The following is a 26,464-nucleotide window of genomic DNA, read 5'->3' as shown; positions in this document are numbered from 1 at the left end:
CTAACTCGAAAATAGGAATACAATCCGACCCAACCTATCATGTTTTTAAGATTATTATAAAAATTACGAATATTTGATGTTTGTATTCGATGTTAGTGATGTGTTGTGGCCTAGGAATGTTTTATATTGAATTTTATGAGATTTAGTTATCGATGAAATATATATTATAATAATTATGGAGATGTGTAATTTTTAAATAATAATTATAAAAAAAAACTTCTGAGTGGATTAGATTGTGAACTTTATTCCGGTTGCTTAAGTCACCAACTCAATTAATCTGAAATTTTGTGTTCAAACCAAAAAATTTCACAAATTCAATCCACGTATGTTCCTAAATACGTGTGTGTGTATATATATATATATATATATATATATATATATATATATATATATATATATATATATATATATATGTGTAGTTATTCTTAAATATTTAACAAAAGCCGACCATGACTTAACCTCATCTAATCATGAATTATTGTAAGATTGTTGGAACCTAATCCAAGATAATCAAACAAAAAGTCTACCTAAACATTTGCAAATTATTTAAGAGTTGAGGGGGCAAAATGCAATTACAGAGAAATGAATATCCTATTTTATTCACTATATTCTTAGATTTTTTTTTTTTTTTTTTTTTTTTTGACAAAAAAAAAATCAAAATTATTTGCTATATAAAAAAAAAATTGTCTTTCTAATCGGGAAATTGTATCAGTTTTACTATAAGCTTTTAATTTCATCAATTTTGACCCTAAATTTTCAAATATCCAACCGAGCGTGTTATCATATACATGCTTGTGTCATATAAAACGAAAAGAAAAATAAACTTCAAATCATTAAAACATAGCACAAATTACTCCTCAAAAGTTAAATCAAATAATTTAAATTATTTAATTAGAAACACGAGAAGAACTCACAATCAACAAAATTTAGATATATGTGTACGTCTAACAAATATCATAGGTGTCAGTTAGGAACGTATACAAACATAATAGTTTGAATGCAATAATACTTCAAATAGGTGAGATTTTTCACCATTACAAAATATGACCGACCGTTTCAATAGCTACATAAACGTACTTTTGAAAGACCACTAGTTCTCGATAATTGTAAAAATTATCACAAATATAAAATAAATAAAAATATGAAATTTGATCGTAGCCACACGTTACCTAATCACTTAAGCAAGTCATGTTTATGTTCTCTGGCTCAATGTCTATTAAATCAAATTTTTATTAATTTATCGAAAAATAAAAATTAAGATAAATAGACGGGTCATTCAAACTCATAATTTAAATAAAATTAGTATTTTAAATTTATTAAAATGGTTGAAATTAGGTATAAGAAAGTAATAGAGGTGCCTTTGCATGCGTGAATTAAAGACATTATTCCCTTAGGCGTGACATAGTAATTTCATTATTATACTCTTAAAAAAAAAACCAAAGTATTATATTTAATTAACCATAGCTCTACTTTTCATATTTTAATATTAATTTTTTCCCTAAAGTTTTATTTTTTTAATGTCGTAAGTTAAGTTATTTAAAGGTGTCATTTAGGCTTATCGTCACCAAACTTATAATATTATTTTTATAATAAATGGCTAATTTATTTAAAATACTTAAAAATTCAATTTCAATTTCAATGGTTTAAATTTTAATCGTGAATTTTAAAAAAATTCAACGTTCGACAAATTTAACACTCTTTAGCTGTGAACGAGATGGAATCCATCACTTCTGGTTAAACTCTTTAATCAGTCTCAAGTTCCTCAACTGGGTCGATGAACTTATTGGTCTCGTTTTTCATTATTCTATTTTTCACTTCTTTTTATTTGAGCTATCTTGCAGCTAAAATAACTTAATCCACGAATAGATAGAGGAGCTGGTCGGCCTCGTTTTTTGTTGTGTGATTGTTATTGTTCGAAGTGTTAGAGTTAAAATAGCTTTGCCAGCCTCGATTATCACCATTTGATTAACCTCCCCCAACAAATATTTGATATTAAAGAGTAATCTCCGTCCTCGTCCTAGTATTTATTTAGTTAATGGAAAATTTTTCTCTCAGCTCGTTTTCTCATGCTCTGTTCAGACGTAGATTCTTCACCATACTCAAAACGAGTATCTATATAGTTTCGATTCCACGAGTTAAATGAACATATCTCTATACTATTACGAGGTAATAAAGAGAAACCCTCAGCCATAAACCTAAACCTAATTAAACTTGAAAATCAGCATTTTATACAAGAACAGAAGATGTCGGTGTTTGTTTGGTTCTTTCTCCTTCACCTGATTTACGAAGTCAACGAACTTTAAACAATGGCCGACTACCAAAAAAAAATGGAAATACAGTTGATTTTGTTTACGGTCGAGAGAGATAGTAACAAATGAGTCGGAATTAATATTTAGTAATGGCATATAAGAAGCTAAGTAATATGGTCCACTAGAAAAGAGAATTTGAGAGAGATGGTTTATATTTATGTGAATGCAAGTTGCAGCAAAGAGTCAGCTATGAAAGCCTTCTTTCAACCAACTAATATTTGTGGGGGAGACCCTTTCTTTTCTGTCTCTAAATCTCATATTCTCTTTTATTTCTCTTATTTTCTCTATTATTTTTCGATGTCGGTGCCTTCTTTCGTTTTCTCCATCAATAACTCTGCGCCTTTCATTTTTTTAGGCACTTTTCATACCCGACAAGAGATGGTTAATTTTTTAGTTTCGTTACATACAGTATCATAAATCATTTAATAAAACCGTACTGATATGATTATCTCTTTAAAATGGTTAGATATAGATATTAAGATTTACCTGTTCTTAATAATCCAGATATAAAAAGTGAGGTACTTTCATAATTTCGCTCTCATACATCCAAACGTGCAAATTTTTCTATCCCATTGTGGTGGGTTCTTCGAATAATTTCTGAGGGGATTTGACCTATAATTTATTGGTTGATGGCAAACTATAACTAGTTGAGCTAAGTCACGGTCGTATATTTTCAACTGTGCGGTATCATGATAATGTTATGTCTCATCTTTGTTGAGGAGAGTTGAAGATAGAGAAGTTGTTGATCGACTGTTTTCCACACCAAATATTTGGTGTGAGTGTTGAGGAGCTTGCTGGTTCAAAATAAGGTGGTGAGACCAAAGTTCCATCCACGTAACCCAACATGTCTTGACTCTCGAGGAGAGGGAGAAGTTGACTTTTCCAAAGAAGATAATTGGAAGAAGAAAGCTTAATGGTGATCATATGAATTAGAGTCTTGAAAGAAAGAAGATGAGAAGAGGATCTGGAAGCCATGGAGAAGAAATGATCGAGGTTGCTAAATCGAATCGGCTCTTATAGGATGAGAATATTTGCTAAAACAACTACACATAAACGATGGTGAAAGTTCTCTGTCTAAAATTATTTACATAATCAAATGGATTACAAACGAAATGGGGAGAGTAATAAATGAATACACGATATTAGCCTATGATCAATGGTCAAATATGATACATATGGTAAACCATAATGAAAAGCGTAATATCTCCAATAATGCAACATATTCATTAATCTTGGCCTCAATGCACATTTTACATTGAATTATTCACCATCCTCCTCGATCACTCATGACACTTGCTTGTTTGGCCCTCACGTGGATGAATGGGTGTCACGTAAGGACTGTTGCTTTGTCTTTCTATGTGAGAGTCACAACCTACTCTCTTCTTAATATAGTTGTGAAACTAAGCTCGTGTTGGTGATCATTAAATATATAGAAAATAAAATAAAATTTTATCATAGGTAAAGTTGTTGCCAACTATATTATTTCATATTTAAAACATGGTACAAATTCATGTACGTGACATCATGACATGGTCATTTATTTGACTTCATTGCATTCACCTAACCACTTGTCCCATCTACATACACTTTTTTTTTACTCATTTATTTTAATACTTTAATAAATTTTTTATTTAATTCAAATTTAATCTTTTACCCTTATAATTAAAATATTGATTTTTTTTTTAAGTTGATTAAGTTAAATATTATATTATATTTTTTCTTATGAAATTTGAAAAATTAAAAAATTATTTAAAAGAAATATATTTTTTTAAATATATATCTTTGACCCGACCAAACAACGTTAAATATTCTTAATGTTTTAAAGAGTAAGGATGAATTGTAACCTTATTCTCAGTTTGGTCGATTGGATGAAAAAAAATGTCAAACTTACAAATGGAATTGAATTTTCGATTTTTCTAAAATTCAATTAAACCCAAATCGAAAAATTCTAACCCAATTCAGTTGGGTTAGATAGTTCGAGTGAGTCGAATTATCGGGTGATATAGATTTCTCTAATAAACTAAATTAATTAATTTATTTTATATAATTTATAAAAAGTAAATGGAATATGGTACTTTTTGATTAAAAGAAATTAATGGGTTATTAATAAGCGAAAGCAGGAAGCCTTGAATGGCTGAAAGTAAATAAAAGCTTTCATTAAGCCATTCTGATGCATTCAGACACGGTTTTTGTACTACGAGTCGATGGTTATTTATTATAATTTATGACTTTTTTTTTTATTTCTTTTAATTTTTTAATTACTTTTTTTTTTAGTTTTTTATAATTTATTTGGTTGGGCAGAGTAAAAACATAGCTGGCAAGGCCTTTCTTCTTTTCCGCTGTAAAAAGAAGTGAATTTCATTTTTAATTCATCATTTAACCCCCTCCTTTTTTACTTTTTACTTTTTTAAATTCACTCACTATTTTCCTTTTTTCACCCTTTTTTAATTGTAATAATTATTTATTATTATTTTTTTTTTTTTGTGTGAAAAGTAAAAGGAATGAGATTACCAGACTTAGATTTGTGTTAATAGTTTATGAGTTAATTATGTTTTAATTTATTTATTTTTGTCTCAATTCTTTAGTAAAAATAAATTTTAAAAAAAATGATTTAATGAAAGACAATTTAAATTTTTAAATAAATTTAAAAGTATTAATCAAAATCGAGATTCTTTTATAAATAAAATACAAAATTTATGAATATTTTTATTAATTTAATTTTAAAATTTTAATGTTTACTTGAGCTTCAATCTACCATTAAAATCACATGTGATGTGAAAAAAGCTATTTTTTCTATTCATTTGTTTATGTGAGCTCTCCAAAGATACACGATAAACGAAGTAAGTTATTCCTTTTTTAACGTAATGTAATTGTTTATGTGTTATTTTTTCTAATATCTACTCCAAATTTTGGAACAATATAGAAAATAAAATATTCGAGTAACGTCCAAGTTAGAGATATTAAGTAAGGTCGAGCAAGGAGACTTTAACAAAACTGTTAAAATAGCTTCAACTTTCATAATGTTCATTTCAATAAGATAAAACGGTAATTAGAATATTAGGTTTCTCGGACAATGTATATTGTGAAATGGTGGTGCCAAAACAAATTTAAAGTAAGTTAACTTCCGGTGTACAGAGAAAATAGACCACCTTAATCCGTCGTGTATATATATATATATATAATTTAAGACAAAAGGTTGACTAAAAAAGAAGAGAAGATGGGAGAGGAGGAAGCAACCACATGGGTTTCCTCACATTCCCTCTTCAAAACAAATCACTTTTTCTTTTCTTCTTTTCTTTTTTTTCTTAATTTTTTAAATAATTAAAGATGCCACCTAATAAAATATTATTCTACTCTCATTAAAAAAAAATTTAACCAATCCAAAATTTTAGGTTGGTTAGGCCGATTTGATAGTCGAGATTAATGGGTTCTCAAAATGATATGAAATCTTTTAACTCTGGCCTCATTTTAAAATTAAAATAACCTTATTTTAAATTTAAAAAGCTATATTTTTATATGGTTATTGGTATTTGTCATAACATGGTAAATTTCAATATTATTACAACATTTAATTTAATAGGAAAGTTAATCACGATATGCCAACCATGGTAATTTTCATTATTGTTACCATATTTAGTAAGAAAGTTAACCACTAATTATCAAATATGGTAAATTTTTATATGAATTTATGACCTAAATTATCCTAACTAATTATTTAATTCAAATAATTATTAACCATTTCTATTATTTTATTGAATCACAAAGTCCGAGGTGTAAGAGTTCATCATAGAAAGGTGTAAGAGTTCATCATAGAATTTATAAAGTCGGGAAAGGTTCTACCCTCCTACTAGGATTCACTTAATTTAGGTTAAATCATAAATAAATTATTTATCGTTGAATCATAAATAAATTATTTATCGTTGAATCATAAATAAATTATTTATTAAAGAATCAATTACACTTAAAAAAATATAATTACAAGATAAAAATAAAATTTTAACATAATTGTAAATATGAACCATTTGTAAACGAGTATTTATTGGTAATAATTATAGCTATGGTCACAATTTGTTCTAGAAGAGAAGTTAATAAATAAAAATTAATTAATTAATTTTGTATAATTTAAAGTTATAAGATAGGTATAAAATTTTAAAATATTGAAATTAATGTTTAATAATTAAATTTTAGATATGATATAGAATGAAAAAAATATAATATTTATTCTAATATGTAAAGTATTTACAAGAAGAACAAAATTTATATATAAAAAGAAAAAAAAGAAAATTTTATAGCTCACTCATTTTAAATTGTACTTTCTTTTTTTTTTTTTTTTTTTTTTTTTCTTTTTTTTTTTTGCTTTCGAATTTGATTTGCTAGCAATCGCTATACACAGACGAATCAATTTCCGACGAACATATTTTCTTCAAAATAACAGAATTAATTTCACGTAAATTACCATGATTACTCCTCTGTAAAATTGTCGTCTTCTCCGGCACCGACAACGAACCGACGGAGCCTGAGTCAACTCCGGCGAGCGAACTCGCATCGGGAATCGACTCAGTCGCCATGATCACCTTCACATTCTTCAACAAAAATTCACTGTTAACGAGGTGACTCAGTACTGCCGAGTCGGACACCGAGTTTTTCTTGTGCTGCATCAGAGCTCTGGCGATTTCCACAACCATAGCGTTTGACAGCCGCCGGACTCCCCGTGCTCCACCGATCACGACGGCCGGATTCACCAGATTGTGCGATTTTTCTGAGTTCTTTTTTGTGTGTTTGTTTGTGAAAAGAATCACCGACTCGGTTCCTTTGTTCCTTATTCGGCCGAGTGGATCGCCGATTAGAACCGAGCTTTTGGCGTCGACGAGCATTACATGCTTGAAATTCCGGCGGACTCGTCCAAGTAGCATCGGATAACACGCCCACCGCCGTAGACTCATTGTAATGCGATCTGAGAAGCCGGAAAGCGAATTCTCTGGATCAATCTCCGCCGCGTCGAAACTCACCACCGAGCCGTAACTCAACCGCTTCAACTCGTCCTCGCCGCCGCCAGAATCGTTAGTGAACCGTTTCCTTTTCTTTCCCCAAATCGGCTCCTCCGGTTCTTTCTTCTCTTTGATCTTAACAAACTGATTCACATCAAATCCCGCCACCGCGCTCCGGCTCGCCGTGATATTCGAATTCCTGGATCGGTGAAGGAGTTTCAGAAACGATTCGTTTTCCTCTCGAATAATCGGACCGAATTTCTCCGAGAACGCCAGTGAGGCGAAGATGAAGACGGAGTCGGATTTAGCGGTAACACCGGACCGATGGAACAGTCGGAGAAAGAGGCGGAAGTCGTCTTCTCTGACGTCTTCCGGTACATGAACAACCGTGAGGTCCGCCATGGCGCGAGTACCTCGCAAATACAGAGTCCCCATACGTTGCAGCGCCGCCATAGAACCGGTCATCGTATTCACCACGGCCGGTTTCTGCTTCCACATTTTGCGAAACCAATTCCAGCAATTCACCGACGGCGTACGGATTTCAATCGGCGTGGATTTCCGGGAGAGGAGCCTTCGTGGAGGTGTGAGGTTCATTTTAATGGCGGGTTCGAAAGTGGAGAGAGTGAAGAGAAGAAGAGAAACAAAGACGAGCAGAGCACAGACGGAAATGGTGGACTGAGCTTTAGAGAGAAGATTGTAATTACTCCGACGACCTGAAGAAGAAGAAGAAGAAGAAGAAGATGGAAAGAGCTTATTGTGGTCGGCAATGGCGGAGGGGGAATCTTCAGAGAAGAAGACGAGAAAAAGGCCCATTCCCCAATTCTCGACGGCGGTGGATTTGGATTTTCCGGTGAGCAAGAGGCCCATTTCAATGGCGGATTTGGAATCGGAATTTTGGGGATTTTTAATGTAAGGATTTAATTATTAATTTATTCCACAAGAGAGTGACTGTCTCTCGTGGAATGCTGCTCCATTTTTCCATTTATTGTCGCTTTCAATTTTTTTTTAATTATTATTTTTAAATTATTTTTCCTTTTTCTTTTTTTGATTATTTAACTTTTTAAAATAATAAAAACAAATTTGATTATAAAACGTGGAGGAGAGAGAGTAAATAACTTCAGCTTTGAGTTTTGATTCCCCACGGAAGTTTCTATTTTTTTATTAATAAATAATTGTATTTATTTCCTATTAATTTTCTTTATTCTTATGCTACTTTATATAAATTTTATATTTTATTCCAAAACCACCTTAAAATTTTTCAAATACCATTCAAATTTTTTACATTTTAATTATATTTTTAAAATAAAACATAAAATTTAAAAGCATTTTTACTGATTTAACCATTTATAATATAATTAATTAATGCTTTTAAAATTTAGCTAATTTTAGATTCTGTTTTTTTTTTAATGAATTTGGTTGCTAATTTTTTTTTTTATAAATTTAGTCTTAGTTCTTTAATGCTTAACGTGTCATTAAAATTAAAAGAGTAGGTTACTTTATTAATTTAGTCCACATTTTTAATAACTTTAAGTTACTTTTTGTTTAAACTCTAAATCAACTCGGTTCGTAATTAAAATGTAGCCGATGATTTAAAAAAAATAATATTTATCTACTTATTATATTAATAATTAAAATTTCATAAAATTTAAATATCAAACATTTACAAGTAACAACGCCTAAGATGCTGCTAAATGAAAGGATCTCATCAAGATCGAACTACCTAATCAGAAAAATGGAGTGTTATCATATAGCTTTGTATCGACTAAGTTCACGAGTTATAGATAAGCGGACTCGAACTGCTGACATCTGTCATAGGGTAAACCACCGCCTCTCAAGCCTCTGACTGATTCATCACTAATATCTATTATAAGGATCTATTTTCAATCATCATAATAGTCTTAAAGACAGGATTGAATTGGATAATCTAAATTATCGAATTTTCAAATCATTTGAACATTGAACGGATTCTAACTTACCACAATGTTTGATTCAATTGGTTTTTTATGATGATTCAATGGTTCCATGAAGAGATTCATTATCTTTTCCTTTACTACCAAATGACACATGATTGATTGAATTGGTAGGTCTTCTTGTTTGCATCCTCTTAGTTCCCCAAGAAATATTATCATTATAAAAGTAAAAAGTATATGTTAATTATTATTAGTAAAAGTATATCTCTCTTTCTATATCAAAAATCAATAAAACAAATCGACCCGTTAAATGACCTGCTATAATATAATTTTATATACCTCAAGCATAATAGTATGATATTGACCACTTTGAGCATAAGTTCTAGTGACTTTATTTTGGGCCTCTCAAAAGGCCTTATACCAATGGAGATAGTATTCCTTACTTATAAAAATCATTCTCTAAATTAGCGAACGTGGACTCACTCCTCCAATATCCCAAACCATTATATTTATGATATTGAATAAAAAGAAAACCATACTTTTTTGGGTCGTGATTGATTTGAAATTTTTTGGGTCGAATTTTCAATCATTTTAGCTAACATTTGGACCAATTTCAAAAGGCCCAGGCGGGCAAGAGCCCATTCAAAATAACCTCCGGCCCGATCTTGTACTTCCCTGCCGCTCCGCCGGCTACACTTGCCGGAGTCATCGTCGGTGGGCTACTACTCGATGGAAATATCGACAGTGTCTCCACCGGAGTCCCTTCTACGATAAGGTTTGCCGGAATTGTTCTGGTGTAGCCCCGATAAGAGTAACCACCGGAGAAGCATCGGAAAGGCGGCGGAGACGGCCGGGAAGAACCCGGAGAAACTACACTGACTACTGGACTCGCTGCCGGAAAAGAAACCGGAGAAACTTTACTCACCACTGGATTCGCCGCCAACTAAGAAACAGCAGGAGGTGGACAATGACGGAGACGACATAATTAACACAACATAATTACCTAATGTGTTTGGTGGCTAATTGTCGAATTACACGAATTAATTACCACAGCATATGAGATATATAATCTAACAATCTCGTCTCCAATCCCATTTATCTAATAGAAAAAAAATGTTTTCAATTCTTTATCTAAACGGAGAATCTCCTCCCTATTCGAGACTAGGCCGACCAAGTTAATGAACATCTCTAGATGCAGCATTCGCATTTAAACACTTTAGGTACGTTTCAATGGTTAGCCTTCAAAATATGTTTCTTTAATCTTCAAAATCATCATATAAGCCCTCGAATACTCCTATTTTGCTCGTGTAGCTTGAAATCTCCAAATTCAGCTCACATATTGAAAAGTATTTACACCTACATTTTAACCCATGGACTGACTGAATACTCGATAATGATGTCGAACATGAATTTTGACAACTTTAGCCCGCTACGTATCGTTGTTAGCCTCACGGTTTTAAAACATGTCTATTAGAGAAATATTTTCATACCATTGTAAGAAATGATTTGTTTCCTTCTCCAACCAACGTGGGATCTCACAAATGCTCATATAGATTTTGACAACAAACTCTAGCCATGAAAGCCGGTAGAAGGTAGTCACAATTAATGACTTTCCTTTCCTCTATAGATATGTTCCAAAGAAGAAGACTATAGAGAGGGAGCTCGATGACATACTTTATTTGAGAGAAAACTTGATGGAAATGTCATTGAAGTTCCATATTGGCTAGATAAGCAGAAGATTATGTGTATATCAAGGATTGTTTGGATTTAGTTGAGTGCATGAAGACAGAAACAAAGGTGTGAGAAAATATTTAATTATTCATAATTTCTCGTTTGAAAATTCGAGGATGAGAACGAGTCATTCCCATGCTTTTGTGTATACTCGCGAAGAAAGGGAATAAATTCGGGTTTTTTCATGCCTTCCTCTTTTCACATCTTATTTTTTTATTTAATTGAATAAATGTTGTTAATTTAAATTAATTTGTATAATTGACCCTATTATATTAGAGATCAAACAATTAGTGACGTTAGTTTAGATTAAAATTATTGTTATTATCTATTTAATTATTTTTATTAATTATCTATTGATGTCAATAAAATTAATATTAAAAAGTAGATAGATATTCTATGAGATATCAATAGACAGACAATCCTTGATATACACATAATATTGTTTTTATGAGTATTTTTTAAATAGATTTTTTATTAATGCTACTTTTAAAATTTTATGAGTATTTTTTAAATAGAGTTAATAAGGGGATTAATAAAATTTTAATATTGTTTTTTTTTAATAAATAATTTAGCCTAAATTTTGATACTAATTTATTGTAAATTATGGGAGGAAGTTTCGGATAAAACGTAGGGCGCGTGTGTCACACTCTCCAACGAAAAAAAACATAGGAGGCTGAAGAGAAAGCTCTCTTCGGCTTTCCCGTAGGCCGTATCGCTTTTAACTCTTGAGTGTCTGGTTTGTATGGTCTCAAACTCAAATGGCTGCCTCTCTCAAGATAGGAATCGGCTCCTCCGTTTCCTCCCACCATTTCTCCGCCATGCCCGCCCTCTCCAATGCCCTTCCGCCTCATCGCCTCCTCCTCCTCCTCTCTCCTTCCCCCTCCCGCCGCTGCTCCCTCGCTTTCCGCTCCTCTCGCACTCCTCCTCGCCGTCTTCTTCTTCGCCTTCGCGCCTCCTCCGATGACGACATCTCTCCTTCTCCAGGTTACTTCCATTTTTGTTTTTCTCCGCTAATGTATTTTGTTATTTTTTGTTCTGTGTTTGTAAGTGCGTGTTTTCGTCCTTTGGATTGGATGCGTTTGGCGCGGGAAAGCTCTGTGACGCTTATCTGGATTTTTCGCCTTTTTTAGGAGAATTGATATAGGAAGCATTTAATTTATTGAGTTTGATTTTGTGTGTTTCAATGTGGAATCCGTGGTTTCCTTTTTCTGCGTGACTTGATTTTCTACTTTCCTGATGTTTGGATATATAATCAATGCGCATATTTTTATTAGCCTAATAATTGGTCTTTCCTGTGAAACATCTGGCACTCAATTTATTTATTTCTGCTCGTGGCTGTGTTTGTAAGTGCGTGATTTCATCTTTTGGATGTTCTGCGAGTACTGTATTCTTGTAATATCTGTCTAAATTTTCTATCATTTTGAAGAGAAATTAGTTAAAGTTAGAGGTTCTTTTATTACTCGAATTTTGATGTATAACTTTTCGATTTTCCACGTGACTCTACTACACTTACATTTCCTAGTTTCCTGATGTTTGAATATATAATCAGTGCGCATGTTTTTTTTTTGTTTAAGTGGACTCATTGGTCTTTCTTGACATGGTTTCAAACTGATAATAGACATTTCTCCCTTTGCACCTCAGTGATCAATATATCCTCATGTTTGTAGGAAAATATGTAGGCTGATGTATGTAACTTTGTTGTTGAGTAGTTGGATAAGTTCTTTCCAGCCGAAACAAGTAATTGTTTCAGACATAGTAGTGCCCATTATTTTATTCATCCTAGCGTCTGTAGTAGAGGTGCTCACGAACTGGTTCTGACACTCACTGATATCAATATTATTTTATTCATCCCAACATTTGGTTTAGCTTTCCTCGCCGTAGTTGTAGCGTAGACATCGTGGTTATAATTTGTTTTGTTGGCATATAAACTTAATAACCATCATATGATATTGCAATTATATATACTTTTTGGGTTGAAATTGTATTGGTTGCAAGGTTTTTCTTCATTCATTTTACATGAGATTATTACTTCAATAGATAGAAAAGAATCGGTTTCTAATTGGAAATGTTAGATATGAAGTTTGTTGTATGTGTGTGTATGAAGTTGGAATTTTGAGGTGTACTTGGCATAAGATCATGAGAGTGATCATGTGTTCTTTATAACAGGAGTCGAGAATCTAGTAATTATAGGTTCTGGTCCTGCTGGATTTACTGCAGCCATATATGCGGCTCGGGCAAATTTAAAGCCTGTAGTGTTCGAGGGTTTTCAAGCAGGTGGTGTTCCGGGAGGACAGTTAATGACTACCACAGAAGTGGAAAATTTTCCTGGGTTTCCTGATGGAATTACTGGTCCAGATCTGATGGATAGGTAAAGTAATATAAAGTATGGGAAATTCTTTGGTTTTTCTTGCTTTCTATCACAACGGAAGAGACATTGGTTAGGGATCGATGGGCAGATTGTTTCGGTTGTAATCTTCATATTATAATTGGATAGGATGCGGAAGCAGGCGGAACGGTGGGGAGCTGAATTATTTCAAGAAGACGTGGAGTCTATTGATTTAAACAATAGACCTTTTACTGTGCAAAGTAGTGAACGCAAGGTGATGAATTATTTTCTATCAAAATGTATGGAGAAACTATGAATTCTTGACTTCCTCTTTAAGAACCTTTATGTTCATCTAGTATCANAAAAAAAAAAAAAAAAAAAAAAAAAATCTGTGTACTACTACTTTTCCCTAATATTTTATTTTTGTTATCACTTATCTAAGAATTGAAGAATAATTTGGACTTTAGATTTTTCCTTGTTTCAATTCATTTCGTTAATTATTTTGTATTTATGCCTATAAGGTATTCAATTCATCCGTCTTGGTGTTTAAAAAGTACATGGCGCTTCTTTTCTTTCTAATTTTCTTTGGCCTTTTCTCCTTATAAATTTCAGGTCAAGTGCCATAGCGTAATATATGCGACAGGAGCAACAGCAAAGCGACTTAGGTTACCTCGTGAAGATGAATTTTGGAGTAGGGGAATTAGTGCTTGCGCAATTTGTGATGGCGCATCACCCTTGTTTAAGGGTCAAGTTCTTGCTGTTGTAGGAGGAGGTGATACAGCAACAGAGGAAGCCTTATACCTGACTAAATATGCTCGTCATGTTCATTTACTTGTACGTAAGGATCAACTTAGGGCTTCTAAAGCAATGCAGGATAGGTATGTTAGTCAGTTCAATATTTTGCAAAGAGTCACTTTTATTTTATAGTAGTTGGTTTGATATCTTATAAATACTATGTACTTTTAGGGTAAGGAATTCTTATCTTTCAACCTTTGCTCGCTCGTTTTTTATTTTATATGTTTAGAAATGCAATAATGTGATTCTGGGAAAGAAAAACCAAAATTTTCATGTGGAAGCTATCAGGGAACCTGGGCCCCCTTATTTCTACTTTATGCTTGTAGATTGTATTGGCTGCTTACGTTGAAATTTGAATTATCCTAACAGGCTTATGTATCCGGTATAATGTTATATCCTTATAATAAATATTTGTGGTTGCTTTAAAAATTAAGAAACGTGATAACTTATTCGGAGGACAATGATGTGTCTTGTTATTTGCTCAACTGGTTTGTATTGACTGGGTCTTTTATTACTTCTTTATGTTCATTTTTTTGATAAATTCGGTTTGATCAATTTTACATTTTAAATTATCAAGGGCGTATGGAAACAATATATCATGTACCTTAGAATAGGTGACTTGTTGTTATGGGAAGTCCTACGGCTTATCAAGTGAATTGGATAAGCAAGAAGAAAATCAAAACTTCAATATAGCAATAGTGTAGAGCCTTTGGAGGATAATGGAAGACTTGAAAACTCGTGGGCTGGGTGACTTTTTGAGTGTCTTTGGAACGTAACTTTTCATTGCTCTTCACAGTTGTTAACAATAATTTCATGGTTTTTCAGGCCCATCTTTCCTTATATATTGACCTTATAGCAGTCTTGCCTTACACTTGGTATATACAGCCTTTTATGTTGACTCCCAGCTATCTCTAGGTTTACAAATAAACAATTTGTATGTGAGTTTTCAACCCCTTGAATGTTTGTTTAACAGGTTGATTATCGCGAATGTTTCAGAGTGTTCAACTGCCCAAATGTTACCTTGCACTTTAACACGGAGGCTGTGGACATTGTTAGCAATACAAAAGGGCAAATGACTGGCATTTTAGTTCGAAAGGATGATACTGGGGAAGAGTCTGTGCTGGAGGCAAAGGGTTTATTTTATGGAATAGGTCATTCACCAAACAGCCATTTATTGAAAGGCCAGGTTGAGCTTGATAGCTCTGGGTATGTGTTGGTGGAGGATGGTACTGCAAAAACTTCTCTGGAAGGTGTATTTGCAGCTGGAGATGTGCAGGTATTTTCCTCCTGAAAGTGCATTGTTGATTATTGCTATAGCTTACAAGAGCTGGTTCGTTTGACTCTTGTTTGCATCAGAATTGTCTTCAAAGTAAAAGTTTAATTTTTGTTTGATCTAGAAATGAAACTATTCATTGATAAATTAAAAGAAACTATACAAGTTTAATAATTGATTTAACCTTTAATTAAATAGAATTTATTCTTTTCAGTTTTGAGATCCACTTATAACTTTTGCTTTCATTAACTATTGATTTTTTTTTTTTTTTAATGATCATTTATGCAATTAAATCGATATGACTAATAATGACATGGAATTTTGGTAAAAAATGATCGTGGCCACTTTTCTAATGTTTCCAGGGCAACCCATAACTTATCCAGGTAGTAGACTGCGTGCTCTTGGAACATATTAGTTTCAGGATCTTTTCATCTTAATGTATTGTGGTGAGCGTCGGCCTTTGATGTTTGAAAATCAACTAAATAGGATTAACATTTTTTTGAAGAACTATGTTGTCAACTTGAGCATGTCCACAAGGTGTGAATCTGTGACGGTTCCCTAGTCAAATTTATTATACAATTTCCATCCATCTTTTTTCTTGGAAAACCATGAGATTGATATGACCTATATCATCTTTTGGTTTTGTTTCTTCTTAATTTCTAAGGATCATGAATGGAGGCAAGCTATCACAGCTGCTGGATCTGGATGCATTGCTGCTTTATCGGTTGAGCGCTATCTTGCGAGCAAGAATCTACTTATTGAGTTCCACCAGGTATCAAAACCCTGTTGAAGTTGGTTGGTTGACTGGTTTCTTCTCAGACAGTTGGCATATGTCACAGATTCCAATTACTGATTTTTTTTGGGTGCAAGAATTACTGAATTGTGTTAATAGAGACTTCTGCACTTTTATTTGTTTTTGATTGATTAAAGTCCAACGTCAGATGTTTTCACAATTTTCAACCATAGCTTTGAGTAACAAGTGACAAAGTCGCGTATGCATATTGGGGAAGTTGTTTTGTGGAGCAGCCTTATCACAAGTAGTTCATTGATGCTAACATGATCATTCTTGTATTTGCTTTTCCAGCCCCAAACTGAAGAGGTTAAGAAGGAACCAATAGACAGGGATGTTCAGGAGGGTTTTGATATCTCCCTTACAAAGCATAAAGGCCAGGTATGTATTTTTCTCGTCTGTTTCGGTAATTATGTTACAATGTTTTACATAATTTTTTATTCTTCTACGGTTGTGGCTTTCAAAATATTTTTTGTTATTCACTCAGATTTTACTATCTTTTACATTTCTGTTTCTACAGTATGCGCTTCGGAAACTATACCATGAAAGCCCCAGGCTTATATGTGTACTATATACGGCTCCAACGTGTGGTCCATGTAGGACTCTGAAGCCACTTCTTAGCAAGGTAGAAAATGTGAAGTTATTCGTTGGATTGAGTGTAGGGTCAATCCATCCAGTCCGCATGAATTATCTGCTTTGACATGCTTGATGATAAACTCCATGTTATCTTTTTTATTTTTCTGATGATGTTGACCAATCATTGATGCTTATTAGCCTTCATTAATGTTATCTTCCAGGTGATTGATGAATTTGATGAAAGTGTCCATTTTGTCGAAATTGATATTGAGGAAGACCAAGAAATAGCAGAAGCAGCTGGGATTATGGGTACTCCATGCGTGCAGTTCTTCAAGAATAAGGAGATGGTCAGGTATGTTTTGCATCTTATTTTAGATCATATTTGATGCATGAATAAACCCACTGAATGATATGATCTTTACATGTGGATTTACATTTCCTTTCTCATCATCGTTTCTGACTCTCACATCAAATCATATTTGTTGTCCCTTCAAGATTTTAGGACTGGTTTGGAATTACCTTTCAACTTGGAAGTGTTTAAAAATTTTTTTTTTTTTTTTTTTTTTTAATTTTTTTTTTCCTAATGTCATGTCACCTAGCCGGAAATTGGATTGAAGGACCAAGAAATGCAAAATTCAATGGTATATTTGTTGAGCTTGAAAATTTAGGACCCAAATGCAACCTACAAAAATTATGAAGAGGCATGTGTAATTTATAAAAAAAAATCATTATCAAACAAGCCTTAAATTATTTGAAAACAGGGTTCTTTATTCTTTCAATAACAGCATGGATAATTTTCAGATGTATTTCTCACCAATATTCTATTTATTGATTCTTATGTAGGAATATATCTGGAGTCAAAATGAAGAGCGAGTATAGAGAATTTATCGAGTCAAACAAATGAGGTGTTGAAGCTATTGCCCTTGATCTTCTGCCTTCAATTTTGTTTCATTTGTTCTAATAAGATATAGCCAAGTGGAAAAATGCTTAAATTTTTTTCATGTTCTGTAACATTCATATTTATATTTATACTGTATATTTTAGATACAGAGCTGAGAAAAAGGAAAAAAAAAAAAAAAAAAAAAAGTTGGTTCCTATTGTTCGTCGTCAAATTCCTTGGTTGTAGTTTCTGGATGAATAAGGTTCGATTCCTTCAATAATACATCAGCCAATTCATTCTTGTTTTAAGTCTATTGATGATTACTGTGAGAACTGAAAATAAAACACATCTTTTTCTTAATGCACGCTGTTTATTAAACTAATGGAATCCCAGCTTGTTGTTAACTCAAAGGAAGATCCTTTGGTTGAACCAATGAAAGAAGGGGGAAAATGTAAATTATGCAGAGTAATTCGTATCACTAATTTCCATCGTCAAAATGAGAAAATATAAAACCCTGCGCAGATCATGGTTTTAATTTACACAACCTACGTTACAAAATTTGAAAATGAAATTTACATTTTACCCTAAAAATAATATCATATCACTACGATAAAGCCACTTCAACTGAAGACGAGGAACATTATTTTCGTAAGAAAAAACTTAATGATGATTAGTTATGAGAGGGACATCGTCAAGGATGAATGGACCAAGCTTACCCGCCCTGAATAGAGTAAGTAGTTTCTTTGACACTTTCAGACGACCTTCCGCTGCCTTGTGAGCTATCTTCATTGCTTTCTGCAATGCTTCAAACTGCAGTTCGATGAGACTTTCTAAGTCATTCTCATCTTCTACATTGCCATCAAATCCAGACAACGTTGCATAGAGTGCACGTTGAACTTGTGTAACAAGATCCTGGTCAAATGAATCAGAGAAAAAAAAGAACACAGTTATCCTTCTAGATTTATACACCGCTTTCATGGAGAAGAATGAACATAGAAAGCCATAAACACTCTTAAGAGTCAAATAAGAGTCAAATAAGAAATCCTTTCCTTACCTCGACGTATACCACATCAGATTTATTTGGAAGAGGAGGCCTCCTTTTTGGTCGGAGGTCATTAAGACTAAATCTGTGCATTTCCTCTGATTCATATTGAATACCCTCCATTCTTCTGTTATTCAATTGTTTCCAATGGAAGGGAGTCCCCCGAGTATTCAACACTGCCAGTAGATATTGAGCAATACGCTCCTCACCCACCACGGAATCCTTCACAGATCCTGCTTCCAAGTGAAAAAATTACAGCGTTAGCTTTACAAGTGGATGCAGCAATACTGTCAGTGTCTATGTCATCGCGAAATATTAAAATGAAGAGGAAACTAAGTGTGAGATCCAAACATAGGTTGGAGAGGGGAACGAAGCATTCCGAAGGGAAAGCCCAAATAGGACAATATCTGCTAGCAGCTTGGGCTGTTACACTAAGTCATATAATTTCTAATGAATTAAACTCAATTGGGGGTGTGATCCGCTATACTTGCGAGATGGGCTCAGTTGGTAGGGGATGGGAACTCCATGTTCATCAAATTCTCTAGACTCAAATTTACAGTAATTAAGAAGGCTAGACTCAAATTTACAGTAATTAAGAAGGCTCAATTGCACAATCAATATTCTACATCCTTGCATCATTCTAGTATATTATATCCCAGTGCACTATAGCTGTACAAAAAGCTTCTGACAAATCAAAAACAGTTCTTACAAACTGAAATACAACCTGCAAGTGCCAGTTTCAGCCCCGTCTCCACATCTTTAATACTTGGAACTAAAACACCTGGAGTATCTAGAACATATATGCTAGGTTGATGAGCAATCTGCATATCGAAGAAGCGCAAATGGTTAAGAACTCATCATTATATGAAGACATGTGGTTGATCAAAACTACCTTGAAGCCAGCAATATCTTGAGTAACCCCAGGCAAGGGACCAACATTAGCTCGCTTCATTTTCTCCTGCACTATGAAAAAGTATTGAAACCACAGAAGTCCAAAAAACAAGGCCTCTAAACCAAACGCATCCATATTTGTACCCTTCTGAATAAAGAGAAATTGGCATAATGTTCCAAGAAACAGCCTTACCAGGAAAGCGTTCAGAAGCTATTTGATGGATTGAATTAATTAAAGCCGACTTCCCAACATTTGGAACACCAATGACCATCACAAGAAGAGTAGGTTCCCTTGAAATCGCTTCCTTTAGTTTAAATTCCACAAGCTCGAGAAGCTTTTTCATCAATTAACAAAAGTACAGACATCTTTTTATCAGAAAAACCAAATAAATAAGCAATCGAAATACACTAAATCAAACAAATTAGCTATTGAAATGCACTAAAACAAATAAAAATAAAGTTACTTGCCAGTATATGTCAAAAGTTACATCAGCATTCAGTTTTGAATTTGAATTAGAACATAACAAATGAAGAAAAAAATCTGAATTTAGTATAAACAAATGGTACATGAACAGTCTTCAACACCACCCACTAGAACCTCGTCAAACTCAATATACCACAGGAAATTAATATCAACGAAAATCAATATACCACCAATAATTTCAGCAAATGACCATAGTTTCAGCAAATCACTATACCACAGGAAATCAGTAGCTGGAACCACAAGATTAATTGCAAGCTGAAAATTAATAATAACGCAATACTGTAGAAAATAAAAATACCTTCCGAACAGAGCTCTTGCTGTGAGCGTTAATTGGAATGCAATCTTGATTGCATGACTCAAAAAAGTGCGTCCATTTCTGCACAATTAAAATCGTAATGAAAACAACACGAACATGTGAAAACTATGGACGAAAAATGATCGATGAATGACTAAAAAGAACATGACAAATAACTAACTCTTAGAAATTTGATACACACGAACATTTAAACCGTAAATTCTAAGAAAGGACCAACAGAGATACAGTGAGCTCATTTTATAGAACAAATAGCGTTTGAAATTGATCTTAGTAGTGAAGAAAACAGTTCTATTGTAGACCAACAACGAGATAAAAGATAAATGAAAAGGCACCATACAAATATGAAAATCATTGTCCGTTGTCAATCCATTTATGAACTCAGAGTTAATACTTCCAAATTTAACAGATAAAAATGAGAATCATGAAATGGTGTCATACATGCATGATATTAGGGTTAGCCAAATCCTTCTTGTTGAGGGCAATGATGCGGCGTTTAGAAGAGAGATGAGACTGAAGGTCTTGGTTGGCCGAGGACAGGGGAATTCGGGAGTCTCTGACCTCGATCACCATATCCGCGAGCTTGACTCTGTCGCGAATGGCACGCGTAGCTGCGGCCATGTGGCCGGGGAACCAATTGATGGCTCCACCGGCCGAAGTGAATTCCATCTCTCCTAAAGCCTTCTTCACCACTCCAGTGATCCCTTTCATTCTCTCTCTCTCTCCAACAACGAAGACGGAGGTTTAGGGTTTAAGGTGGCCATTTTTTACTCGGCCGAGAGCACTACGGTTTCGGGCCTGGACAATATTTATACATTGGGCTTTTTTCTTTTGGCCCATTAGAAAAACTAGGCTCCCAAAAATGAAAATATGGGCTTATAGACAATTCGGCCATTTTTTACGTGGCCCAGGGCGATTCGGTTTTGGGCTTGGGCAATATTTACACATTGGGCTTTTCGTTTCGGGCATTATTTACACATTGGGCTTTTCGTTTCGGCCCATTAGAGAAACTGAGCTCCCGAAAATGAAAATGTGGACTTCTAGACAAATTGGGCCATTTTTTACGTGGGCCAGAGCGTTTCGGTTTTGGGCTTGGGAAGTATTTATATATTGGGCTTTTTCGTTTCGGCCCATTAAAGAAACTGGGCTCCCGAAAATTAAACTAGTGGGCTTCTCTACCATTTTGGGCCATTTTACGTGGCCCAGCGCGCATCTATTTTGGGCTTGGGCAATATTTATATATTGGGCTTTTTCATTTCGGCCCATTACAGAAACTGGGCTCCCGAAAATTAAACTGTGGGCTTCTAGACCCTTTTGAGCCATTTTTACGTGGCCCAGAGCGCATCTATTTTGGGCATGGGCAATATTTATATATTGGGCTTTTTCGTTTCGGCCCATTATAGAAACTGGGCTCCCGAAAATTAAACTGTGGGCTTCAAGACCATTTTGAGCCATTTTACGTGGCCCAGAGCGCATCGGTTTTGGGCTTGGGCAATATTTATACATTGGGCTTTTTCGTTTCGGCCCATTAGAGAAACTGGGCTCCCGAAAATTAAATGTGGGCTTCTAAATCATGTTGGGCCATTTTTACGTTGCCCACAGCCCTACGGTTTTGGGCTTGGGTTATATTCTATATTGGGCTTTTTCGTTTCGGCCCATTAGAGAAACTGGGCTCCCGAAAATTAAATTGTGGGCTTCTAGACCATTTTGGGCCATTTTACGTGGCCCAAAGCGCTTCGCTTTTATGCTTGGGCAATAGTTATAACATGAGCCTTTTTGTTTCGGCCCATACGAGAAACTGGGCTTCCGAAAATGAAAATGTGGGCTTCTAGACTATTTTGGGCCATTTTTTACGTGGCCGAGATCGCTTTGGTTTTGGGCTTGTATAATATTGGATAATATTTATACTTTGGGCTTTTTCCTTTCGAATGATCTATATTTTTTATTTTTAAAGAAAGGCTAAAATAATAAAGTATAAAGGGTAGGACTAAATTAATAAAAATATACTTAATTTTTACATTTTGCCGTAACAGTACCACTATTTAAACATCCTGATGGTTAATTTAGGTATCAATTTTGGATCCTTAGAAATTAAGTTGCTTTCCCATTCCCCAACCTGCCTCAAATCAATGGACAAGTATTATGTCTTTATAAACTCATGATCATTTCCTAAATTAACCAACGTGGGACTCTCTCCCAACAATTCTCAACAATCCTCCCCTCGAACAAAATAGACTATAGAACCTATCTGTACACTCTTTGTTCGACACTTGAGTCACTTTTGACTGCACCTTCTCCCAACCGTCCTCCCCTCGAACAAAGTACACCCCTTTTTCGACACTTGAGTCACTTTTGACTACACTTTCTCCCAACCATTTAATCCCACTTGAGTCACTTTTGACAACACCTTCGAGGCCCACAACTTCTTTGTTCGACATTTAAGGATTCTATTGGCATGATTAAGTTAAGGACATGACCTTGATACCATGTTAGAAATCACATGGTATGATATTATCCACTTTAAGGAAAAGCTCTCATAGATTTGCTTCATGCTCTACAAGAATGTTTGACGTATATAACAGAGGTCAGTGATGTATTGTGACTTGTGAATGTTTGGTATATAAATTTTATGAAATTTTAATTATTAACGTAACATATTTTACGTAGATAAGTAAGATTTTTTTAATAAAAAAAATAACTCGAAATTTTAGGTTAGTCTCAAAGATTTCTCGGACCCTACCTATATACACTCCTAATCGTAAAAATATCCGTTAGCTTTAAGCAAATCTTGGGTTTTGCTTTAGGTTGTCTAAACTTAGCCACTTTGCCACTCCCATTAGCTCAATATTTTAAACAAAACTTATGATTCTTGTGAGACAAAGTAGGGCATGTGTTGAAGATTTTCTGCTTTGTTGTTTGCTACTCTCTTAATCTTATTTAATTCCATTCACTTTTTTTCTTTGTTGGTCTTTTAGGTGAAATGTTGTTCAAAAAGTAGCTCTCCAACCATTCATTTTATTCTAATGTTCTTCGTTTTTAATCGTTTCCCTCCCCAATCGATGTGAGATTTCACTATTTACCATTTCTGGGAGTCAAGTGTTCTCGCTGACACACGTCCAGTGTCTGACTTTGATATCATTTGTAACAGTTCAAGTCCACCGCTAGCAAATATTGTCTATTTTGGTTCGTCACGTTTCGTCATCAGCCCCAGTTTTAAAACGTGTCGGTAAGGAAGAGGTTTCCACACCCTAAAAGTAAGAAATAAGTAATGTGACATGAATGCTTGGTCATCAGATGTTGAATTCGAATTTTGAATCCCGAACATGGAGCATTACAAATCTTGTACTGCTAACATTGTTTAATAGGTGCTCGTAGACAAGGAGATAAAAANGAACATTCACTTTTCACGGGTATTGGGTTTGATGATATTTTTATTAAGTGACTCGAGTATTAAACTCAATTTAGAAAGCACCATACATATCCAAAATCTACAATTGATAGTGAATCAAAGATAAAGGAGAAAAGGAGCCGGAGTTCAGTTCGTTCATCTTGCTTTCGGCTTTCTTCTTTCACGGTAAAGACTATTAGGATTGGTTCCGGAGTTAAGTCTCATGAATCTCTCTTTTCTAAAGGTTCCGGAGTTCACTTTCATTAATGTTTCTATTGAATCTTTCCAAGCTGCTAATTCCTTTCCTGTCCCCGATTTTATGGGGTAAATAGGTGATTGAGTTTAGTCTCTTAAATCTTATGATTTTCTTTCTTAAGTCTGTGCTACTATAAGGCCTCTAAACTCCTTTCTTAGGACACTGTTGCGTTGGCCATGGGGAGGGGGTAGCCCCGACTTCCATAGGTCCTTAGTTCGACCTCCTAATGAGAATTGAGGTCCTTGCTTGCTCCCCAAGTCTCCGCGTTTCAAGTTCGTTATCCTAACCGTCTCCTTTGCTCCACCGGGAGTCTAGCCCCTAAATCCACAGCTTGGCTACGTCTGGAGTTTTCTATAGACCTTGTCGAATTATGTCGAGTACTTATCTACAATGCATAGTACACCAAGTTCAAATATTAAATATCATAAGTCATAATGCATCACTAACATCGGTTACAAAAATCAAATATTCTTAAATTTTCATAATAATCTTAAAAGTAGGATAGGGTAGGGTGTAAGATCCAACATCGTTTGGAGGGGGAACAAATCATTTCTTATAAGGGTATGGAAACCTCTCCCTAGCATACGTGTTTTAAAATCGTGAGACTGATGGCGATACGTAACGGGCCAAAGCAGACAATATTTGATAGGGGTGGGCTTGGATTGTTACAAATGGTACTAGAGCCAAATACCAGGCAGTATGTCAGTGAAGACGCTGAGCTTGGGTGGGCATTTTAAAACCATGAGGTTGACGACGATACGTAACAGGTCAAAGTGGACAATATTTGCTAGGGTGGGCTTAGACTTGAACTTTTACAAATGGTATCAGGACTAGACACCAGACCAGTGTGTCCGCGAGGACGTGAGGCTTCCAATAAGCGACGAATGTGAGATCCCACTTTAGCTAGAGGGGAACAAAACATTCCTTATAAGGATGTGAAAACAAAATCGTGAGGCTGACACCGATATATAACGGGCTAAAACAGACAATATTAGCTAGCGGTGAGCTCTTACATAGGGTTAGGTTAAATTTTAACCCTATTTTTGGGTTGGTCGAGTTGACCCAACCAAAAAATTGCCACCTGCAAACCGACCCAAATCTAAGCTTCAATATTATATGAGACATTTTAGCTACTTACAAACTTTCACGTTCATATTTATTACATTCGTAAACTTTAAAAATATATCTAATAGGTACTTCAATTTTTAATTTTGTATCGTATATATTATACGTCTTTGAATTAAAAAAAAATAAGTTCTTAAATTTTCAATTTTTTGTTTAATAGATTACTCGTCACCCATGTTATAAAAAATTTAAGTATAAAATCGAAAATTTAGTATAAATTAGTTAGATATAAAATTAAAATTTGAGAAACTTATTTTTTTAAAAAAAATATAAATATAAAACTAAATAGATACATCAAAATCATTAAACAACAAAACTATTATTTAACATTATATTCTTTAAAATAAAATATAAACTCTTAGCCTCTCTATTTTGGTCGGTAGAGTTTCAAATAACTTACTCCAACTTTTTTTTTTTTTAATCATAGTTTTATTTTTTAAGCTAATTATTTTTCATATGAATTATTTATTTCCACTTGATTATTTTGTGCTCATAAATCATTAAAAAAAAAAAAAAATTGGTCAAAGGTCAAAACGTTCATAATACATAATTCATTAAAATGGATTGAGTTGCAAAAATCTTTAGGACTAACCCAATTGGGTTGGTCGGGTCTAGAGCTGCAATTCAACCCAAATTTTTCTTGATTGTGACTCAAGCAACTCGAAATTGGGTTGGGTTGGGTTAGGTTGTCGAATTATTTTTTAGAAAAACATTCACAAGCAACACTAACTTCAATTACAAATGTCAAATATTCTTAATTTTCATAATAATCAAACTATGTAGCTCTATTTTTAGTTTTAAAAAAAATCAACTCAACCTCATCGAAAAAAATCAACATTTAGAGTCTGAATTGTGTAGTTCAGATTGGTCAGGTTCTCATAAATTCTTAAACGAAAATAATTTCCACATTTTAAAATTAATTAATTATTTATTTATTTTATTTTTAGTAATTTTATGTCAAATGTATTTATATTTTATTCCATGGAAAATTTAATGAGATTATTTATGTAACATAAAATATATATATATATATATATATATATATATATATATATATATATATATTCAGTTGGTATTGAGTGGACGTAATTGAAATATTTTTATTCAACCTATCAATTTGAAATAAATAATCAATTATAGCTGAAATTGACAGCTAAGTTTTAATATAATCTCATTATTTTTTAATTAATGTCAAGTAAAAACAAAAATTCATTCACAACAAATTATCACATAACAACAAAATATATTTTAATAAAATAAAATTACAAATTCAATTTCTATCATTCAAAGAAAATTTTGGTTCTCAAGGAGCTTTAATTTGGAAATTGAACTAATAAATAAAAAAATTAAAAAGTAATTATATAATTAATAAGAGTCGTCATAAATA

General features: G+C 33.6%; 3 protein-coding genes across 3 annotated transcripts; 1 reads left to right on the top strand and 2 right to left on the bottom strand.

Moving 5' to 3' along the window:
• Positions 1 to 6,652: 6,652 nt before the first annotated feature.
• LOC111781061 lies at positions 6,653 to 8,255 on the bottom strand. The gene has a single exon (XM_023661467.1). The coding sequence runs from the start codon at positions 8,162 to 8,164 to the stop codon at positions 6,683 to 6,685; it is 1,482 nt and encodes a 493-aa protein (XP_023517235.1). The 5' UTR covers positions 8,165 to 8,255; the 3' UTR covers positions 6,653 to 6,682.
• A 3,393-nt stretch (positions 8,256 to 11,648) lies between these two features.
• On the top strand, positions 11,649 to 17,886 carry LOC111781767 (NADPH-dependent thioredoxin reductase 3-like). Its single transcript, XM_023662461.1, has 10 exons — positions 11,649 to 11,922; positions 13,105 to 13,306; positions 13,433 to 13,538; positions 13,877 to 14,142; positions 15,056 to 15,335; positions 15,997 to 16,104; positions 16,417 to 16,503; positions 16,643 to 16,747; positions 16,920 to 17,050; positions 17,542 to 17,886. Exons 1-10 carry the CDS (start codon positions 11,697 to 11,699, stop codon positions 17,600 to 17,602), a joined length of 1,572 nt encoding a protein of 523 aa, XP_023518229.1. The 5' UTR covers positions 11,649 to 11,696; the 3' UTR covers positions 17,603 to 17,886.
• Positions 17,887 to 18,025: 139 nt separating this feature from the next.
• Positions 18,026 to 21,049, bottom strand: LOC111781766 (short integuments 2, mitochondrial). Its single transcript, XM_023662460.1, has 7 exons — positions 20,750 to 21,049; positions 20,294 to 20,371; positions 19,705 to 19,846; positions 19,513 to 19,583; positions 19,345 to 19,441; positions 18,633 to 18,853; positions 18,026 to 18,490 (listed from the first exon to the last, which is right to left on the bottom strand). The coding sequence occupies exons 1-7, from the start codon at positions 21,017 to 21,019 to the stop codon at positions 18,239 to 18,241; spliced, it is 1,131 nt and encodes a 376-aa protein (XP_023518228.1). The 5' UTR covers positions 21,020 to 21,049; the 3' UTR covers positions 18,026 to 18,238.
• Between the last annotated feature and the right edge of the window lie 5,415 nt (positions 21,050 to 26,464).

The sequence above is a fragment of the Cucurbita pepo genome, chromosome LG19 (genome assembly GCF_002806865.2).
Source record: "Cucurbita pepo subsp. pepo cultivar mu-cu-16 chromosome LG19, ASM280686v2, whole genome shotgun sequence".
NCBI lineage: Eukaryota > Viridiplantae > Streptophyta > Magnoliopsida > Cucurbitales > Cucurbitaceae > Cucurbita > Cucurbita pepo.
Note: the sequence above shows the minus strand (reverse complement) of the source record. Positions and strands in the feature narration are given on the sequence as shown.